Source organism: Mustela lutreola, chromosome 11 (assembly GCF_030435805.1).
Source record: "Mustela lutreola isolate mMusLut2 chromosome 11, mMusLut2.pri, whole genome shotgun sequence".
In the NCBI taxonomy this organism is placed as follows: Eukaryota; Metazoa; Chordata; class Mammalia; order Carnivora; family Mustelidae; genus Mustela; species Mustela lutreola.
In genome coordinates, this window is record NC_081300.1 from 88,274,237 (window position 1) to 88,291,766 (window position 17,530).

Below are 17,530 nucleotides of genomic sequence, written 5' to 3' on the forward strand. Positions count from 1 at the left end.
CGCAGACGAGCCCAACACAACTCTGACTTACATCAGAAAGCCTCTCAGAAAACCCAAGACCTTTTATGGGTCCAACTGAACGTCAACAGTGACCCAACTGAGCACCCAACACACCAGAGGTGGGAGGAAGAGAGGAGACAGAGCACTGAATGAGTTCTCCTCTCCCAACCACCTTGTCTACGTGACAATAGGGCAAATCTTTCCTACTCTGCTCACCAGCAAGGCCCGTGGGAATGGCCACCGGACAGACACAGGCACCCTCCAGGTAGCACCAGGCATGCTGGCTAAGAAATGGGACGCAGGCTGCCCGTCAGTGTTGGGCAGAGCCATGTCCCTATGGAGATATATTCCCGATAACATTAATTACCTACAATTACCATACAATTAGCACTTCCCTGGGGCCTTGGGTTCCACAGGTCTCTGAACCTAGTCATTCACTCCAACAGCTTACGGGCCTACGGCACATAAATGCAGTAAAAGCTTCACAAGAACATACTTTAACTACTAAAACCACTGTTTAGCCACTGAAAAAATATCAGCTACAGTGATTCAAAGGAGCATCCTTAAGAATGCTGGGGCACCTGGGTGACTTAGTCAGTTGAGCTTCCTACTCCTGGCTTCAGCTCAGGTCCTATTTCAGGGTCCTGAGATCAGAGTCCCAAGCCGCACTCCGCACTCAGCAGGGAGTCTGCTTGCGTTTCTCTCCTTCTGCTTCTCCCCACCCCTTGCAATGCTGGTTTGTGCTAATTATTTAAAAAAAAAAAAAAAGCCACTACAGCATAACCACTATAGCAGATTGGCAATTGCCCCCAAACCAGAAGCACGGCAACATGGGAGCCCAGTGGCCCAGAGCAAAGCCCAGGTCCCTCCCTAAGGGGTTGGGAGGGGCTCATCCACATCAGGAATGGTGCTGTGGGTACTGGTAGGAGATGGGTGGGGAGAGGTGAGAGAAGAATCAAGATCAGGTCTTCAGTGACCAACCAGGGTAGGATCGAAGGGCTCCATCTCCCTCGGGACAAAGCTCTCCGGAGAATAAGGATGGTGTCAAGACAGTGAACTTCCTCTGAAAACACCTGGATTCTGCAATGGCAGCACCAGCAAAGCCGTCTTGGGGACAAGCCGGCTCCACCCAAAGTCCAGATCACCTCTTCCACTCTCCCCAGCCAGGTATTTCATGGGGACTTTTCTCCTTGCCTGGACTTCCAAGGTTCCTACTCACTGTCATCTGTTCCTCATTGCGGGAAACCACACCCGCATCAGAACAATCACAGAGCCCTCCATCAGGTTTAACGATCAGTAGAAACAAACCTGAGAAATCTTCACTTTCATTTAGGAGCATGCTCTGTGGACACCGCCTTACACTGGGCAAGACGAAGAAGCTGTGTCAGTCTTGTAACTAGGAGAATACAAGCTCCCTGAGGACACAGGACACACCTACTCGCCTCATTTTATGAATCACTCAGCAGCACACGAATCCACAGTATTTCCGTGGTAGAAAGTCCATATCATGTGGTGGGGAAGACCAGTTCTGGCTTACACACTACCACACTGGGACACTTTCAACAGATGCCTCCATTCCTCTGAGGCCGCTTGGCCAAGTAAAGTCAAAGGACCTTACAACTTCCCAGTGCTTACTCTATGTGCCAGCCACTTTTTGAAGCACCTTACAGGCACTGTCTCACCCCATCTTTGCACCAAACCTCTAAAGCAGATTCTACTGTCTCCTTCCTAAATAAGAAAACCCCACCACAGAACCAAGTTCATGACAGGGCCAGGATCCGTCCACATCTATCAGCCTACCAAGGCAGTTCTCATACTTTTATGTAATACCTGGCTCGAGAGACATACTCAGGAAGCAGTCCTTCAACGTTATATTTTGGTATCATGATTTTGATTTTAATATTATAAGTACTTGTGGCTCTAGGTATGAATCCATTTATCTTCTAAGGGAAACTCAAGGCTTGATGAGGTCTTGAGTAGCTGCCACAGGGGTCTGAGGGTTGGAAGATGCCCCAGAGAGGCAGAAATTTACAAAAGAAAACGAAGTAGTGGTTGGCGGGCTGTTGAGACAAAGCAGAAAAGAGAGCTATCCTCAAGACAGAAGAGGACAAATGGAAAAAGAATGATAAAGCTCCCCACACTTGAAAGCTTGTTAAGTTCACACTGATTAACTGGGTTACTTACCACCTTGGCCTCAACTGCAGAGAAAACTCACACTCAGGAGACTCCATCTATACCCTCACTACTCAGTGTGGTCCAGGGGACAGCATCAGCAGCCCCTGGCTGGTGGTTAGAAATGCGAGATCGAAGGCTTCACCCCGGACCCGCTGAAGCAGCAGCCGCACGTCATCGAGACCCCCAGCTGACTCACACACACCCCCAAGGTGGGAGAGCACTGATGGAGAATCCACCCCGGTCTCCCTACTGACAGGACGCCTTTCCGCCTGCACAACCCGCTGTCCTGAGTTCTTCTCAAGCAGTGTGGGCAGTGGAGAGAACCTTCCGCTAAGTCCCGCAGAGTCTGCGAATGCTTTCAGGGCCCTTCACACAAAGCACATCACTTGATCCCCCCATTCCCAATGGGTTATTTGGTCTAAGCGTCCCATCAGACTCTAAATCAACGTTTTTCGAGATCTTCACGTGGAACCAGAAGAGGAAACTTTAAGAAATATCTTTTCCGGGCAGAGCCAGGCAACGCTGATATTGGGCATCAATCCACAAAGGTGAAATAAGTCAGTCAAGGAGAGAAATGAAATCAGGCCTTTAATCCAGCACCATAGCAGCACCATCTGTGGAAACACTAATTATCCTTCTAGCTCCACTGCCTTTTCTTCCGACACTCTATCATTACCTTGGCACAGCTTTCCATACCAAGGGTACCAAATGGCTTGAGGAAGGACATCGGTACCTTTAATGCCCATGGCTAGCTTTAAGCACTTGTGTAATCTACTTCACTGTGTCACAAATGACTTCCCTGCATTTATTTGTCTTTTCTACCCTGGCAGGCTCAGCCTCCAGTCACTGGGGAGGCCTCCTGTCCCAGTTAAGACTCTGGCTGCAAAACGGCCTGGCCAAACGACGTCGATCGCTTGTCAATAAGCGGGATGCCAAATCACAGGTAAGGTGATGGTATCTTTCCCTGCAGATGGAAAGGGAGCAGCTATAAACCGACACTATTTCCCACTTGCCTAATGAAGACTCCTGAACATCTGGTGGCTCCAGCAGAGAGCGAGGAGGCATCAACGCCAGAAACAGCCATCGTCAAACAAAATGGTGTCCAAGTCAGAAAACAGGCAGGCAGACTGGTACCACACAAGGCAGCACCGTGCTAGCGGGCTCATCAACAAAGCGTGGCCACAAGAACAAGACAGTGCTGTCTGGAGATGCTATTTTAACATCCGCTCTCACCAAAAAAAAAAAAAAAATTTCTAAGCAGAGGCCTTCAAGGAATTAATTCCTTCTGCCAAGTCTTTCAAGGAGAGAGATTCCAGAAGAGAGATTCTTCAAGAATCAGACCCCCCCCACCCGCTTCAGACACACCGCATTCTCTGTGAGGGGTTGGGGCCAGACGTTTATGTCAATCGAAGGGCCGTGTTGGGTCATAGCACCAGAAATACAGAAGAGGAAATACTACTTCTCAACTCTTACTTTTTAAGTCCGCCCCCAAGAACTTAATCTGAAAACAACTCTTACGGACGTCTGCAAAAACGAGACACGCCAGAGCTGCAGCACCTTCTGCGCACGGTAGGAGTGAAACGTGAGGGTGTGCAGAAGGCGCGCGCTCACGCGGCCAGGGGACCAACTCCCCACTGGCTTGTCTTGCAGTAGTCACTGACAGAAATTCTGCCAAGTTCCAAAATACATAGTTCGAGCCACTTCCTGCCCTGCACCCTTCTAGGATTCATCAGTCTACATATGGCAACAGAACAGCCCATATTGTTTCTCCCTTAAACTTGCCTACATCCTGCTGAGTTCCCGTATGCGGATTACTAAAAACTAGAAGGCAAGGGAGGACTGGCACAGAGTCTAATGTAACTTTACTACCTTTACAGGAAACTAGTTCAGTTTAGCTTACTCCTGCCAAATCTGTACCAACTCTGTCTGAAATGTTCACAATAACACCGAGGGAAGGGATCTAAGAGCACAGATGATACAGTCTAACGCCTCTGTTCTCACATCTAGGTCAAAGGAAGACAATGCCTTCTCTGTAATTAAGGCAGACTGAAAAACACAAAGCAGAGAGATTCCTACCACCCCAGAGGGACTCGGGTAAGTCATCCATGAATGCCAGTGACCCAGGAATTTGAATAAAGCGTAAGCCAGCAGTGGCAGCCATGACTAAAGGTCTACCATTCACTGAACACCTGTTCCGCACAGGGCACTGTGCTAGGCACTCACATTTCTGACCACAATCCTGTGAGACAAGGTCTGATCAGCCCCATTTTGTAGAGGGGGAAGTAGGCTCAGAGACATTCAGTAGCTTGACTGAAGTCACACAGCCAGTACCACATGGAGCTAGAACTCTGAGCCGTCGGGTCAAAGCCCACCCTCCCTCCAGCTCACTCTGGAGAAGGAACACAGGCAGGACCGCAGCACCCCTCCGGGTCCCACCCAGGACTCCCGGGATCCCTCCCTGGGGTGCTTTCATACCTCCCGTCAGCTCCATAGTCAGCTTTTCATTTTCGATCATTTTCTTCTTCTCCTCCAGCTCAGCAATCAGGTTCTCCTTCAGCTCTACCTTCTTGTCTTCGAATTCTTTCACCGCTGCCTTCTTTTCTTTAATGTAGTTTCTCTCCACCTGTTCAGTCTGAGCGAAAGAGAAACACAGGCTAGGGCTCCATGGGGCCCTTGCAACCAGAGCTCCAACTCCAAGCCTGACTCTGCACTCGGGAGCCCAGAAAACACCTTTACGAGAAAGGTGGGAGAGCAGCCCTCACACGTGCACTGGCAGTAGTGACACATCTGGGAACGAGTTTCCCCGAGAATGCGTAAAACTGAACCATACGACTTCTGCTTGTCTTTACGAGCGTACCCCCACTTGCTACTCAGTATTTCCTCTCTCCCATCTCTTACACTGCATGGCTTCTATGTTAATAGAACTTAAGATTCTCAAAGACAAACTCTTTTAAAGCCACAATTTCGGAGGAAAATAGTATATTCCAGTTGTAATACCTACATTCAAAATTAATTGCAATTATAAAATACTGAATCAAGGTGGTCCAAGTTATTATATTTGTTGCTATTTATGCCAAGATGAAGATCAACCAGAATAGAAGATCATCTATTAGGTAACCCTGAACCCTCAAGTACTCAAACACTGAAACACTGAAATACCAAATAAAAAAAGCATTAGTTTTTCAAATCTCACCATCGTATTAAGTGAAGAACAAGGCCACTTATGGTGGGCCACAGCTGGGGATCCCATAACCCTGCGGGCTGTGACAATGCGTGCTGCACTGACTTCAGAGTAAAATGGTGTCTGATAACGTGCTCTGCTAAAGCATGACATTCTCACACTCCTGTGTGGCTCTGATAAAGTTGGGACCTCCCACACCTACACACTAGCCACCCCAGGAAGAGATCATCATCCAAGATCCAGGCCCCCATCTCTGCACCACCACACTATGCTTCACAAAGAACCAACACTTAGATGTCTGCTGAAGGAAAGCAAAAATGTTAAATCCGTCTTTCCTACTGACCCAGACAGCTTCAGCTGTAAAACCTGAACCACTGAGCCAATTCAGATGCTGGACTGCGTCAAGGACCAATATAAAAAATTATTAGGCCATTATAATTCAGACATACTCCTGGACAGCTTTCACAGGAGATAAAAATCAACAAGAAAGCAGTGAGAGGCGACATCCCCTAGTGTCCTGTGACTAGCAGAGGCTGTTCAACCTACAAATGAATAGATGGGAATTTCCAAATTGAGACCCAATATGTCCTTTAGTCAAACAGAACAGTGACGAAGGCTTGCAGCTGGGGGCTTAACTGTCCATTTGGTGACAGAAGGAAAGGTTCTCTGGATTGGGAAAGCAAGATTCCAGTCTCACAGAGGGCCTGCAACCCAGAAGATCCAAGGTACTTACTTCCAGCTGGAGGAAGAGCTCTGAAAGAGATAAAACGTGCAATTAGACTCGCTAGGCTGTGCCACCTTTCTAGACAGTGATGGTAGGATTCATTTAGAGGCACTAACTGCTTTCTAAGAGCACGGTAACGCAGAGCAAAATGCTTCCATCAGTAAAGTGCTGATATACGTGAAGGGGAAGGATGGAAGAAACTCTCCTGACTAGTTAAAATCTGGCCCCGTACAGGATCACTTCCGGCAATTCTGCCCAAGGTTAAAAGCAAGCAGCGGGAACCAAAGTACCCCAGCAAAATAACACTGAAAGTTATCCCCCTTCTTTCACTCAGTACCTACAGGGTAGGATGGGTCAGGAAGGAGCAACGCAATTAATCCAGAAGCAGAGTCAACACTGATGTTTTTAAAGCATGTGTGAAGGCCTCTGTGTGGCAAGGAGGGACAGGCCCAGAGAGCTCAGAGCGCAGAGGTTCTGAGCCCCCCGGGGGCATTCTTCACAGGCCACCAAGCCCCCTCGTCTGGCCTCATCTTCACAGCAACACCCACTGGGTCTGAGTGCAATTCCAAGCTTCAGAGTTAATAGAGCCTTTCCTGAGGACCCTTCACTTGCCAACCGCCCCTCGGACATGTCCAAGCAGCCACCAGAGACTGGTCACCGGCTTCATCACCCGCTTTATGCAGGCAACTAGCGGCTGTTTAAGCAGCAGCTCCCCCCACCACTAGATTGTAAGCCTCTCTAGAGCCAGTCCTTTGAACAAAATAGATCCACGACATCTCAACTTTTCTGGGTGGTGGTCGAGCTGTTGCCTACATCACAAAGATTGCTGGGGAACCCACAACTCCCGGAGGCCTGGATTACATTTTACCATGGTCTCCTTCACAAATGTGATAAAGCCTACGGATCTCTTTCCCCCGAAACAGCATCTACGCACAGCCACAGGTAATTTCATAGAAGTTTTGAGTTTCAGGACTCCAGATTAAGAAATCAGATCTCAATGAACAGATGCTGAATAAGAAATCTAGGGGCACCTGGGTGGCTAAGTGGGTTTAAGCCTCTGCCTTCGGCTCAGGTCATGATCCAGGGGCCCTGGAATCAGGCCCCACATGGGGCTCTCTGCTCAGCGGGGAGCCTGCTTCCTTCTCTCTCTCTGCCTGCCTCTCTGCCTGCTTGTGATCTCTGTCTGTCAAATAAATAAATAAAATCTTTTAAAAAAATAAATAAAAAATAAATTTAACTAAGGAGCGGTGCCTGGCTGGCTCAGTCAGTGGAGCACAGGACTCTCAATCTGAGGGTTTTGAGTTTAAGCCCTATGCTAGGTGTGGAACCTACTTTAAAAAAAAAAAGAAAAGAAAAGAAAAAGAAAACAGAAAGAGAAAAATAAATTTAACTGAGGAAAGGAACAAGTATTTTATCACCCAGAAGCCCTGATCACTCTGGCCCTGGGAATGGCTGAGCACTTGAGCCAGGGCACACCTAGCCCAACACGCTCACTCAGTCCACGAGTGCTTTAGATGCACAAATGAATTTGATGCATTGCCTATGTGCCATTCTTAGAAACTACCCCTGCACCAAGTCAAAATGGCCATCAGCTCTCAGAGTAGTAAGAGGTCTGAGTTCCAACAGCCAGGCACCAACACAACAGGAACAAGTGGGTTAGCTCTGTGAGAATGTGCCTTTCAAGGCTTAAGCTGGGACTCACTTAGGAGTTCTTCAGCATTTATTCCTGGGGGGTGAGGGGGCAGGGGACAGAAACTTTTCGTGAAAGAACCTGCAAGAACAGGACCGAGAGCGGAACTAAGGAAAGCCACTCAGTGCGCTGCGGTTCTAGCCGCGGCTCACGTCAGTTTACTTTCCTTACTTGCCTCTCACGCCAGTTCCGTGAGGTATGTGTACTCCCCTCCACAGATGGAGAACCTGAGGTTCCAAGAGCAAACCTCCTTACAGGCATAAGATCTAAGGTGCAGAGAGGAGACCAAACCTGGGCCTTCATCCCTCCACGGTGCACCTTTCCCTGCTACAGGGGAACACTGGGAAGGTGGCAAGGGATTTCACCGATGTCCCAAGGAGGTGCCTTAGGAACTCAGCTCGCAGTGGGGGTAACCTCAGGGGCAGCCAGAATGTGGACAGAGACTATTATTTCCTGTTTCCCAGTGCCTCCCATGCCCTTCAGCTCCCCTTCTGCCTGTTGGTGTACAAGGGACATCTACTTCCCAGAGAATGGAAAAGTTCCACCAATGGGAAGCTGGGAAGTCACCGGATCAGAAAACGAGAGGACAGCAGCCCGAGGAATGGCACCCAGACCTCATCTGAAAACCCAACATCACTTTCACCACTGCAGGGACAGATACCATGCTGGCGCTCAAAATGCTGGCTGACGAGGAGCTTCCAAATCAAACACTTTTGACACATTCCCTGTAATCCCCGGAATGCTTATGCACTTCGAACGGTCATCACATCTTACTTTTTGCATGATTCTTCATTTACCTCAGAAAGTTCCTTAACTTTTTCCACGCTTGGATGTCTTCTGTCAATGAAATCGCACATTTCCTAAAGTCAAGGACAATGTGTTCCACTATTTCACTCTGCTCAGAGCTTGGATATAGCAGGTGCTCAACAAATTCTTACTGAAGGAATACATTTGCTCTGTTACAGTATACTCTTCCCCCGAATGCCTGTAATACTCCAGGGGAAAAACAAGAACACCCCTTTCTCCCAGAGCAGAGGATACCAGAAGAAATGACCTTCCAGCAAGAGTGAAACAAGCTACAATTCTTTCCCATGTAGCTCCTCTCATGGTCCACTCAGGCAGCCACGCAGGTGAGAAAGATGTATGAAACCACTTACCTAGGGGAGCCAGGGAGCCTGTTCTGTATGGAGCCACCACTAGGAAGCTCAACTACAGGCCGTTCATTGGCCACTGGAAGAAAGATGAGCCAGTTTTCTACAACTGAAACTCTGGAGTCTCTCTTCCCCAAAACTCTCCCCTCCCCCATATCTAAGAATATAGAATTTGCATTTTAGACAACAGCTCTTATGGCCACATTATATAGATGATCAGTAAAAGGACACCTGAAGATGATGTGTTCCCACCTGAGACAGAGCCTCACCTGCATTTCGGATCCTCTCTTTGTACTGCTGATCTAGTTTTTTCATCCTCTTCTGATATTCCTGTAACGTACCTGATTTTGAGATTTACAAAATAAAACGTTACTTTGAAAATCAATCTGCCCTACATTTCAGTTCCTAAAATTGCCTAGCACCAGCAATAACTGTTTTAATACCATCAGAGTAAATAAAACCAGGGAAAGGAACGTGCAAACAGAGCTAACTAGACTCTGGTTCTCAACCAAGGCCCTGAGCAGAAATCACCCCACCTAGTGGATTAAGACTCTGTAGCAAGTGACGCTTGCTAGAGCAAGTGATGGGAGTGGAAAGGTACACGCTTCCTCAAGTGATTCTGATCACCTGCTGCTGCAGCTGGAGTCAATGGGCCTCCCTTTTCGGAAAAAAGCTCATTTTCTCAGTAAGGCCCAGATGATACACTGTCCAGTAGGACTTTCTCTGCAATGGCAAAAAGGTCCTAGGTTTCACTGCTCAATACGGGAGCCACCAGTCATACATAGCTACTATGCATCTGAAATGTAGCAAGTGCACTGAGGAACTGAATTATTAATTTTATTTAATTAAATTTAAATAGCCACACACGGCCAGTGACAATTCTGAAAAGCTCAGGTATAGATTTTCACCCAATGTCTACTCAAGTCATTGCTGTTCCAACATCAGTGAATTAGGAGAGTCAGAATTAATGTGGGAAGGGTTTCCTGATCATAATTCATTAGTAGGGTATCATTTTCAAAATCTCTCACTCAACCATGCCAGGTATGCCCTACAGACTTGCTAGAGTAGAATGTATTCCTTTCTCTGGTAATACTTCCATTATTATGGAAAGGAAATAATAAATAAATAAATAATAAAACAAAGATATATAAATGCAACTCATGGGAACCATTTTTCACTATTCAGCAGAAATCAATGTCAGATGGGGCAGTTCAGGGAATATAAGGACTTAGTGGAAAAGATGCTTCACTGATGAGGGGGCCCCCCCAAAATAAGCTGAAGCGTTGCTGGCCACAGCTGACCTTGAGCTCCCAGTGCACCCCACAGGGCTAGACACCTCTCATCACTAATGACATCATTGGCTTCCACTCTGTGCATTTCAAAGATTGGAAAACAAATTTAAGCAGGAAGAAGTGATGCACCCAAGGCCAAATTTCCAGAAAGCAGTACAGTAAGGATTCAGGCCCGTGACGGCCCTGAGAGCCAACGCTCCCAAGCCCATACTGAACTGCCTTTAGCTGGAAAGAGCTACAGATACAGTTCACTTTTAACTTACCAAGCAAACCACAGGGAAGACAATAAGGCTAATCCACAGCTCATCAGCATTTAGTTTAGGAAAAAATGGTGCAGTTTCATGTATTCTTTAGCAATATCTCTCTCTAGCTTTAGGCTCACAGCGGTTTTCAGTTCATGCTCTTCAAAAAACCCTAAGTGAGGGTCCAAAAATGTTTGAAAATCACCACTCTCCTGAGAGCAGAAGAGAGCAAAAATTTTAAATCACTCCCCACAGGGGCGTTAAATACACAGACTTCGAAGGCTTATGATACTCAGCGTATTTAGAAACAAAGGGTGCGGGGTGCCTGTGTGGCTTAAGTCATTAAATGGCTGCCTTCAGCTCAGGTCATGATGCCAGGGTCCTGGGATCGAGCCCCGCATCGGGATCCCTGCTTGGCGGGGAGCCTGCTTCTGCCTCTCCCACTCCCCCTGCTTGTGTTCCCTCTCTCGCTGTGTGTCTCTGTCAAATAATAAAACCTTAAAAAAAAAAAAAAGAAAAAGAAAGAAAAGAAAAGAAACGAAGGGTGAGAAGACACACCAACCTTCCTGCAGCTGCTGCAACTGTCTCTTGAGGGAAGCCAGTTTATCCTGATACATCCTGTGAAGAGAGACAACGAAAGCCACACTGAGAGACAGAAGCATTCAATACTCGATTCCAAAAGAATCTACACACAGGGACCGCCTGTGTGTAGGCTGTTACCGGAACGTTATTAACGTCCTTTAGGAAACAGAGAAAATGGGTCCGCCAGCTGGTTTAAAATGTACCAGCAGCTAATGGGATCAGAAAGGGACAAGGATTCTGTGTTCTTGAATCATATCCCAGTTCTGCAGACTCTCCTGTATTATTGCACCTTTAGAGAAGCAGTCCGAAATCTACAAAAATGAAGACACGCAGATTTTAATAAATAAAGGACAATGATAAACAGGCAAGAAGATACAAAGAAAAATCTAAAGCATGACACCATTCCCTTCTGGATTTAGAAGTATAAATAACATACACGAAAACATAACAAAGGCATTAACACAGCAGCTCTTCTATCAACTCTACAATTTGATTATAAATTCTAAAGGAGTAAGATTATGCCTTTGGCACGTTTTGCTATGTAGATAGCATAGCTGTGTAAGCACCAAGTTAATAAACCTTCGTGTCATTTTTTAAAAGCACTACTCTTTTAGGATCAGAAATAATAGTTATTCAGTAACAAAAGTTAAAATGCAGGATTTATTTGCAGCCCCAGCTGGGTGAAAACACACAGCACACACAAAGCAAAACCGCCTAGCGCGTTATTCTCTCCCCGCAACCCCACACCAAATGGATTATAAACCATTATACACTCTGACAAGTCTGTTTTGTTTTGTTTTTAAGATTTTATTTATTTATTTGACAGAGTGACAGTGAGAGAGGGAACACAAGCAGGGGGAGTGGGAGAGGGAGAAGCAGGCTTCCCACTGAGCAGGGAGCCCAATGTGAGGCTCGATCCCAAGACCCTGGGATCATGACCTAAGCCAAGGTATACACCCAGTGACTGAGCCACCCAGATGCCCCACAACAAGGTCTGTTTATATGGTGGATTCCATAAATGAATCAACAGTATTTTTGCTTCTACCTGAAAATACCCCCAATTTTACAGTGACAAAAACAAGATTTGCAACCTGAACAAACACTGTCCAACAAATAACAGGCACAAGAGCTTTCTGACTACTCCAATAAGGGCTGTAAATACAACTGAACTATTTACACGGAAGAGGAAAGAGTTGGCAGAATCTGGCAATTACACAGGTGGTCTGATCAAAAGATCAATGAAAATTCTGATGTACTCTCAATACTCACCTTGAATCACACAAAGCATTCAATTTTAATAAAAAATTTTTCTGTGTCCTGTATAGAGGCACATTCAATTAAAAAAAAAAAAAATCTCAAAAGAATGCTTATACATGCCGAACAGAGAAAACAGATGTATAAACTGCACACGATAGGTCAGTATTTAGAACCCAGTATATTCAATTTTCCACCACACCAAATGCAGCGAACAATGCCTTTGACTTCTGAGTTTGTACTGAAAAAATAAGCAAATAAATTCAGATTTGGTAAAATGAAAGGTATGTGGAAATGGTTCAAAGTAAATCAGTAAAAAGCCTGAAGGAATAAAGATGAAGACCAAGCACAGTTTCAGGAATGAAGCTGTGAGAAAAATCACGTGAATTATTAAAGGAATCCTTCTTTATGCAGCATTGGTGGAATTTAGCTGAATTACCCCCTTTGGGTTCCAGAGCCTGAAAAGAACAGAATCCAGACAATGGTCACGAACCATTGGCAAAATAGGGGCTACAAAAAAAAGGAATGTGGATCACCTAGTTTAAAGATAAAAGAACTTAAAGTCAAATCAAGAGCCTCAAAATACATTCAACAAATACTTCTGAGATCTATTTTAATACAGTCTTCCATCTGTGTTTAGAATAAAAACGAATGGTTCTGGTTTCTCTAGGCACAGTTAGAGAAGGCTTGGGCCAGGATGTGTGACCAGAGGAAAGGGCACTGGAGCAGGAGTCAGGAGCCCTGCTCTCCAGTCCAGCTCTCCCTGAGCTCTCTAGGCGCCAGCACACCATCAGCTCTCAGAGGGGTCATTTCCATCTGAGACCCAAATAGCTATGATGCACCCTTTATCCTGAGTAATGGTTTTCACATTTAAACAAAAACATGAAGAACTGGGGAACAATTCCCTCCTGATACGTGGCCTTATTTCCCTGGAATCATTTCCTTCAAGGTTCTTCCTAGCCAATGCTCAAAAGATTTTTACCAGGAAGACCGATTACACATGACAAATTTAAAGGGGGAAAATGCACAGATACACTGGACTTTGGAAGCTTCCAAAACCATACACACAAGGTCACTGTCAAGATTTACTTGTCAATTCTGTATTCCAAGCAAGAAATATAAGAATCACACTCACTGTTCCTTCATTTCTACGTAGTCCTCTTCATCATGCTTTGCCAGGTCAGTTTCACTAGCATCTTCGGTATCTAAATAAAATCAGGGAAGAAAGGTTAAAATCATTTCATAAAGACAGTATCACCTGACAAAGGGACGCTTAAACTTCTGTAAAATGAATGCAGGCCCATGGGAAGCCATCAATGAAAAAGATTACATAGTTACTTTAGGAAAGAAAATGCCATTTCCAACTTAGACACGGCCAGACTTACGCAAAGAGCTGTCTTTGTCTCAAGTGCAACCAGAGCACAGGGTCCGTGAGACAGTCGTGGTCAAGGCTGCTACTTCTACAGAAGCCCCTCTGGCTACTAGGAAACAGAGGTGTGTCAGACAGGACAACTAGAGGCAGCCAGGCCTTGCTCACTGCTCCAAGATGACCTAGTAAGTCCATTCTCTTCCGGTCTATGCCCTTAACGGATTTTTACATCACATCTATCCAAAGGAGAACCCAAACCAATGAAGTGAACTCTAATAACTGAAATTATTTTCAAAGTTACAACTAAAGGGAGAAGAAAAGAGACAAGATGATAAAACAGAAAGTGTTTCAAAACACTTTAAACATTGTTCTTAAAGTAAATAGTGGAGTGTCTACATAATTTCAACAGCCCTGCTTGAGCAAGCATAAAAATTTATTTTGGCTTTGCCGCTTCCCTTGTGGGCATTAAGAGCAATTACAAGTGTCTCACGTTGAAAATCCCTGGTTAAGGCCTGTCTTCAAATGTGGTTCAACCAAAAGCAAGTAGTTCCTTCAACTTTTTTTTTTTTTTAAAGATTTTTTATTTATTTATCGGCGGGGGGGGGGGGGAGCGAGCACACACAGACAGAATGGCAGGCAGAGGCAGAGGGAGAAGCAGGGTGGCTCCCTGCCGAGCAAGGAGCCCGATGCGGGACTCGATCCCAGGACGCTGGGATCATGACCTGAGCTGAAGGCAGCTGCTTAACCAACTGAGCCACCCAGGTGTCCCAGTTCCTTCAACTTTATTATCTGCACATGTCGCTGTCTTTTTAAAGGCTGCTGCAGATCCAAATCCTCACAAAGCTTTCTCCTCTCTTTCAGTCATGAGACCTTCACTGAATTCCTGTCATAGGCCAGCCACTGTACTAGGCAGTGGGGGAACTGAGATGAATAAAACCTATTCCTCAGTCCGGCAACTAGTCTAACCTTTTGCTCCACAGCCCTATATTCCACCCATATATTGGTCTCTATCTCCCCTTTCTTCTCCAGTGTCCGTTTTTTGTTTTTTGTTTTTTTTAAGATTTTATTTATTTATTTGACAGACAGAGATCACAAGCAGGCAGAGAGGCAGGGGTAGAGGGGAAGCAGGCTCCTGGCTGAGCAGAGAGCCCGATGCGGGGCTCAATCCCAGGACCCTCGGATCATGACCTGAGCTGAAGGCAGAGTCTATAACCCACTGAGCCACCCAGGCGCCCCTCCAGTGTCCTTTAATGGTTTTTCCTCCCCCACCTTTCTCCTTCTCCAGTAGCTCCTTCCTCAATCCTTCGAAAACTGTCTTCCTCACACTTGCCAAACTGTAAAGCCCAGTTTGAAAAGCTGTGTTCTTAGAGGCAGTAATGATAACGGGAAGAACGTGGAACTGAAAACACAACACCTGGGCACCATTAAGCAAATCCCTATCTCCCCCCTGACCCTGCTTCCCCAGAGTTACGAAAACGTCTACTGAGTACCAGGCTAAATACTTTATGCACATCTCATTTAATCCTCACACCTACGCTAGGAAGCCCCGTTACAGTCAGGGAAACTGAGGCTCGCGAGTAAGCTGCCGAAGGTCACAAAGCTGGGTTCAGTGAGCCAATTTAGACGAAGATCTGCCTGATTCCAGGTTCCGTTCTTTTAAGCAACCTGAGTTGCGCTGCCCAAAGCAGGGCGGGCTGAAGCATTTCCCCGGGGTGGAGGCTCGGGGAGAGCACCTGGAAGCCAAGCTGGGCTTTACTCTGATTCTCTCCGGACCTCAAAAGGAGAGGGGTACTCAAGATACTCAATGGAAGCCTTTCTCATTCCAACCAGGAAAGAACTGGGGTTCACCAGAGACGGCTGAGGGGAGGACATAATCTTCAAGGGACCTCCAGCTCTGACAGCAGTTCCCCAAGTCCCCCCTTCCCATAACTGTTAGGGTACGACGTCCCCGCAGAAGCCCCGGGCCCAGCGCAGGTGGGGGTGACCTCCTGGAGCCGCGCTCCTCCCGGCGGCCCCTTCAGCCTCCCCCAGCACCGGAGGTCGCCCCGCCGGTCGCCCCGCCCCACTCCCTGCAGCCCACTCACTCCCTCAGCGGTCCCACCCCCGCCCCGGGCGGCCGGGCCAGCCAGAGGACGCACCTTCATCCGACTCGCGGCCGCGGCAGCTGCGCTCGTCGTCCTCCGCGCTCTCCAGCTCTTCGTCCTCCTCGGGGTAGTACTCCGGGGCCGGCGGTGCTCCAGCCGGGGCCGGAGCCGGAGCCAACAGCCCCGCGGCGCTCATGTCGCCTCTGCCCGCGGCTGAGCGTGTCACCCAGCGACCGCGGCCGCGCGCCCTGCGGACTCGACGCCCGCCTAGCAGCCCCCGAGGGAGCCGCCAACTCGAGGAGCGGGAGCCGCGGCAGCCCCGGCGACCCCTTCCCCCTCTCCGCCAAGCTCCGCCCCGCGCGCCCGCGCTCGGCAACGGGGGCCTCGTGCCGGCGGTGACTTCCGGGTCGCGAGCTGTCCGAGGACCGCCTGACTCCGTCATCCTTGCGGAGGTGGAGAGGCCAATGGACGCCCCCTTCGTCTTAACCTCGGCCCTTTCATCGCCGTCTTTAAAATCCTCAACGCGTAGTGGGGAGGGGCGGAGACAAGATCTCTGGAATTAGGCAAATCTTTGGACAGGCCTGGCCGCAGCTAGGACCCCGACGCTCTCAGGCGACTTCTGGAAACAGCCGCCAGGCGGCGCAAGGAGCCAGAACTAAAGCGAGGATCCTTAGCGCCCCGAAAGAGGCAGAAGGGTTGAAGGTGGTCTCTCATTGAAATAGGTGAACATGATCCATCTCCTTTATGGGTTAGGAAACGCTGACATCTAGAATTTTCGTGATCATCCCCCAGAGCCTGTATCCTCCCCTAATTGGAGCTTTATTGAGAACTAAAAGGCAAGGATGCTGATAATTCCCTTTTGGAGTCAGTAAAAGGGTGTTTTCCCAGTCCCTCGGAGTCCTTTCTGTTTGTATAGGTGTATCAGTAAGGTCTTCTCCCGATTTTGCAAATGAGAAGTGAACATTTACCTAAAAAATGGTAGCGTCCAGGCTGCCTTGTTTACACGATTATACCCAAGCGCTGTATATTACTGTTGCCCCATATTTTTTAGAATATTAATTTTTTAAAAGGTGCTTTCCCCCAACCAATAACTTGCTAATATCTCTCAGCTGAGCAAGTGGAACGTTCTGCTTGCAGGAAGTTAATTAAGCTAACATAAGGAAGGTGCTATGTGGAAACTTAGAAAACAAGAGAGCTGAATACCTGCATGAATTAATTCATGATTCCCTCTGAGTAGTAGACACTGTGTTATAAGCTTTGCTTAATGAACAAATTTAGGATGTCCCTTGTCTAGTTGTGGGTAGCAAGAAAAGGGGTAAAGAAAAGAGCCTATGATGTTTATTTGTCTAAAGTAACCCTGCTCTCTCTATGTTGCATCCCATTCTCCATAGAATAAGTAACTTACAAGTAGCGAGGTTGAAAACAGATCTAAAAGCCAGGGTGGGCCCCAGTATCCTGATCTTTCATGACCAAATTCATCTCTGAATGGAATCCCCGAGTCTTCTCAAAGTGAAAAAAAATTTATTCTCATCCCATTTATTTTAACATTTATTTTCTACCTTGTCTTAATGAAAATCTTGGCTCTTTATGGGAGATCTTTCCACCCAACAAAACTCAACAATTTCTAAAATGGACTGCTCCAATGTCTTTCCATGAGTTCAGAGATCTTCTGAAGCTCTTTCTAAATAACATTCTCAAGACTCACTGTAGATGCACCATCTGTATTTAAACTAGGATTTTAGAACATCCTCTTGCCCGAAGGATGAAGTCATTTCTATTTTTATTT

At 47.0% G+C, this 17,530-nt stretch overlaps 1 protein-coding gene across 8 annotated transcripts in view; it reads right to left on the minus strand.

The window, feature by feature from the left end:
* Positions 1–16,106, minus strand: part of SUDS3 (SDS3 homolog, SIN3A corepressor complex component) — a 239,545-nt gene extending 223,439 nt beyond the window's left edge. For 4 of the 8 annotated variants that reach the window (XM_059140988.1, XM_059140989.1, XM_059140991.1 and 1 more), the window contains exons 1-6: positions 15,799–16,104; positions 13,427–13,496; positions 11,018–11,073; positions 9,191–9,262; positions 6,090–6,109; positions 4,651–4,807 (exon numbers count right to left, since the gene is read on the minus strand). In XM_059140988.1, the coding sequence (XP_058996971.1) occupies positions 4,651–4,807; positions 6,090–6,109; positions 9,191–9,262; positions 11,018–11,073; positions 13,427–13,496; positions 15,799–15,940 (517 nt within the window). In that variant the 5' untranslated portion in view covers positions 15,941–16,104. Of the gene's footprint in view, positions 1–4,650; positions 4,808–6,089; positions 6,110–9,190; positions 9,263–11,017; positions 11,074–13,426; positions 13,497–15,798 lie in introns of all 8 variants that reach the window. The other 4 variants (XM_059140987.1, XM_059140986.1, XM_059140985.1 and 1 more) reach the window with 2 other exon arrangements.
* Between the last annotated feature and the right edge of the window lie 1,424 nt (positions 16,107–17,530).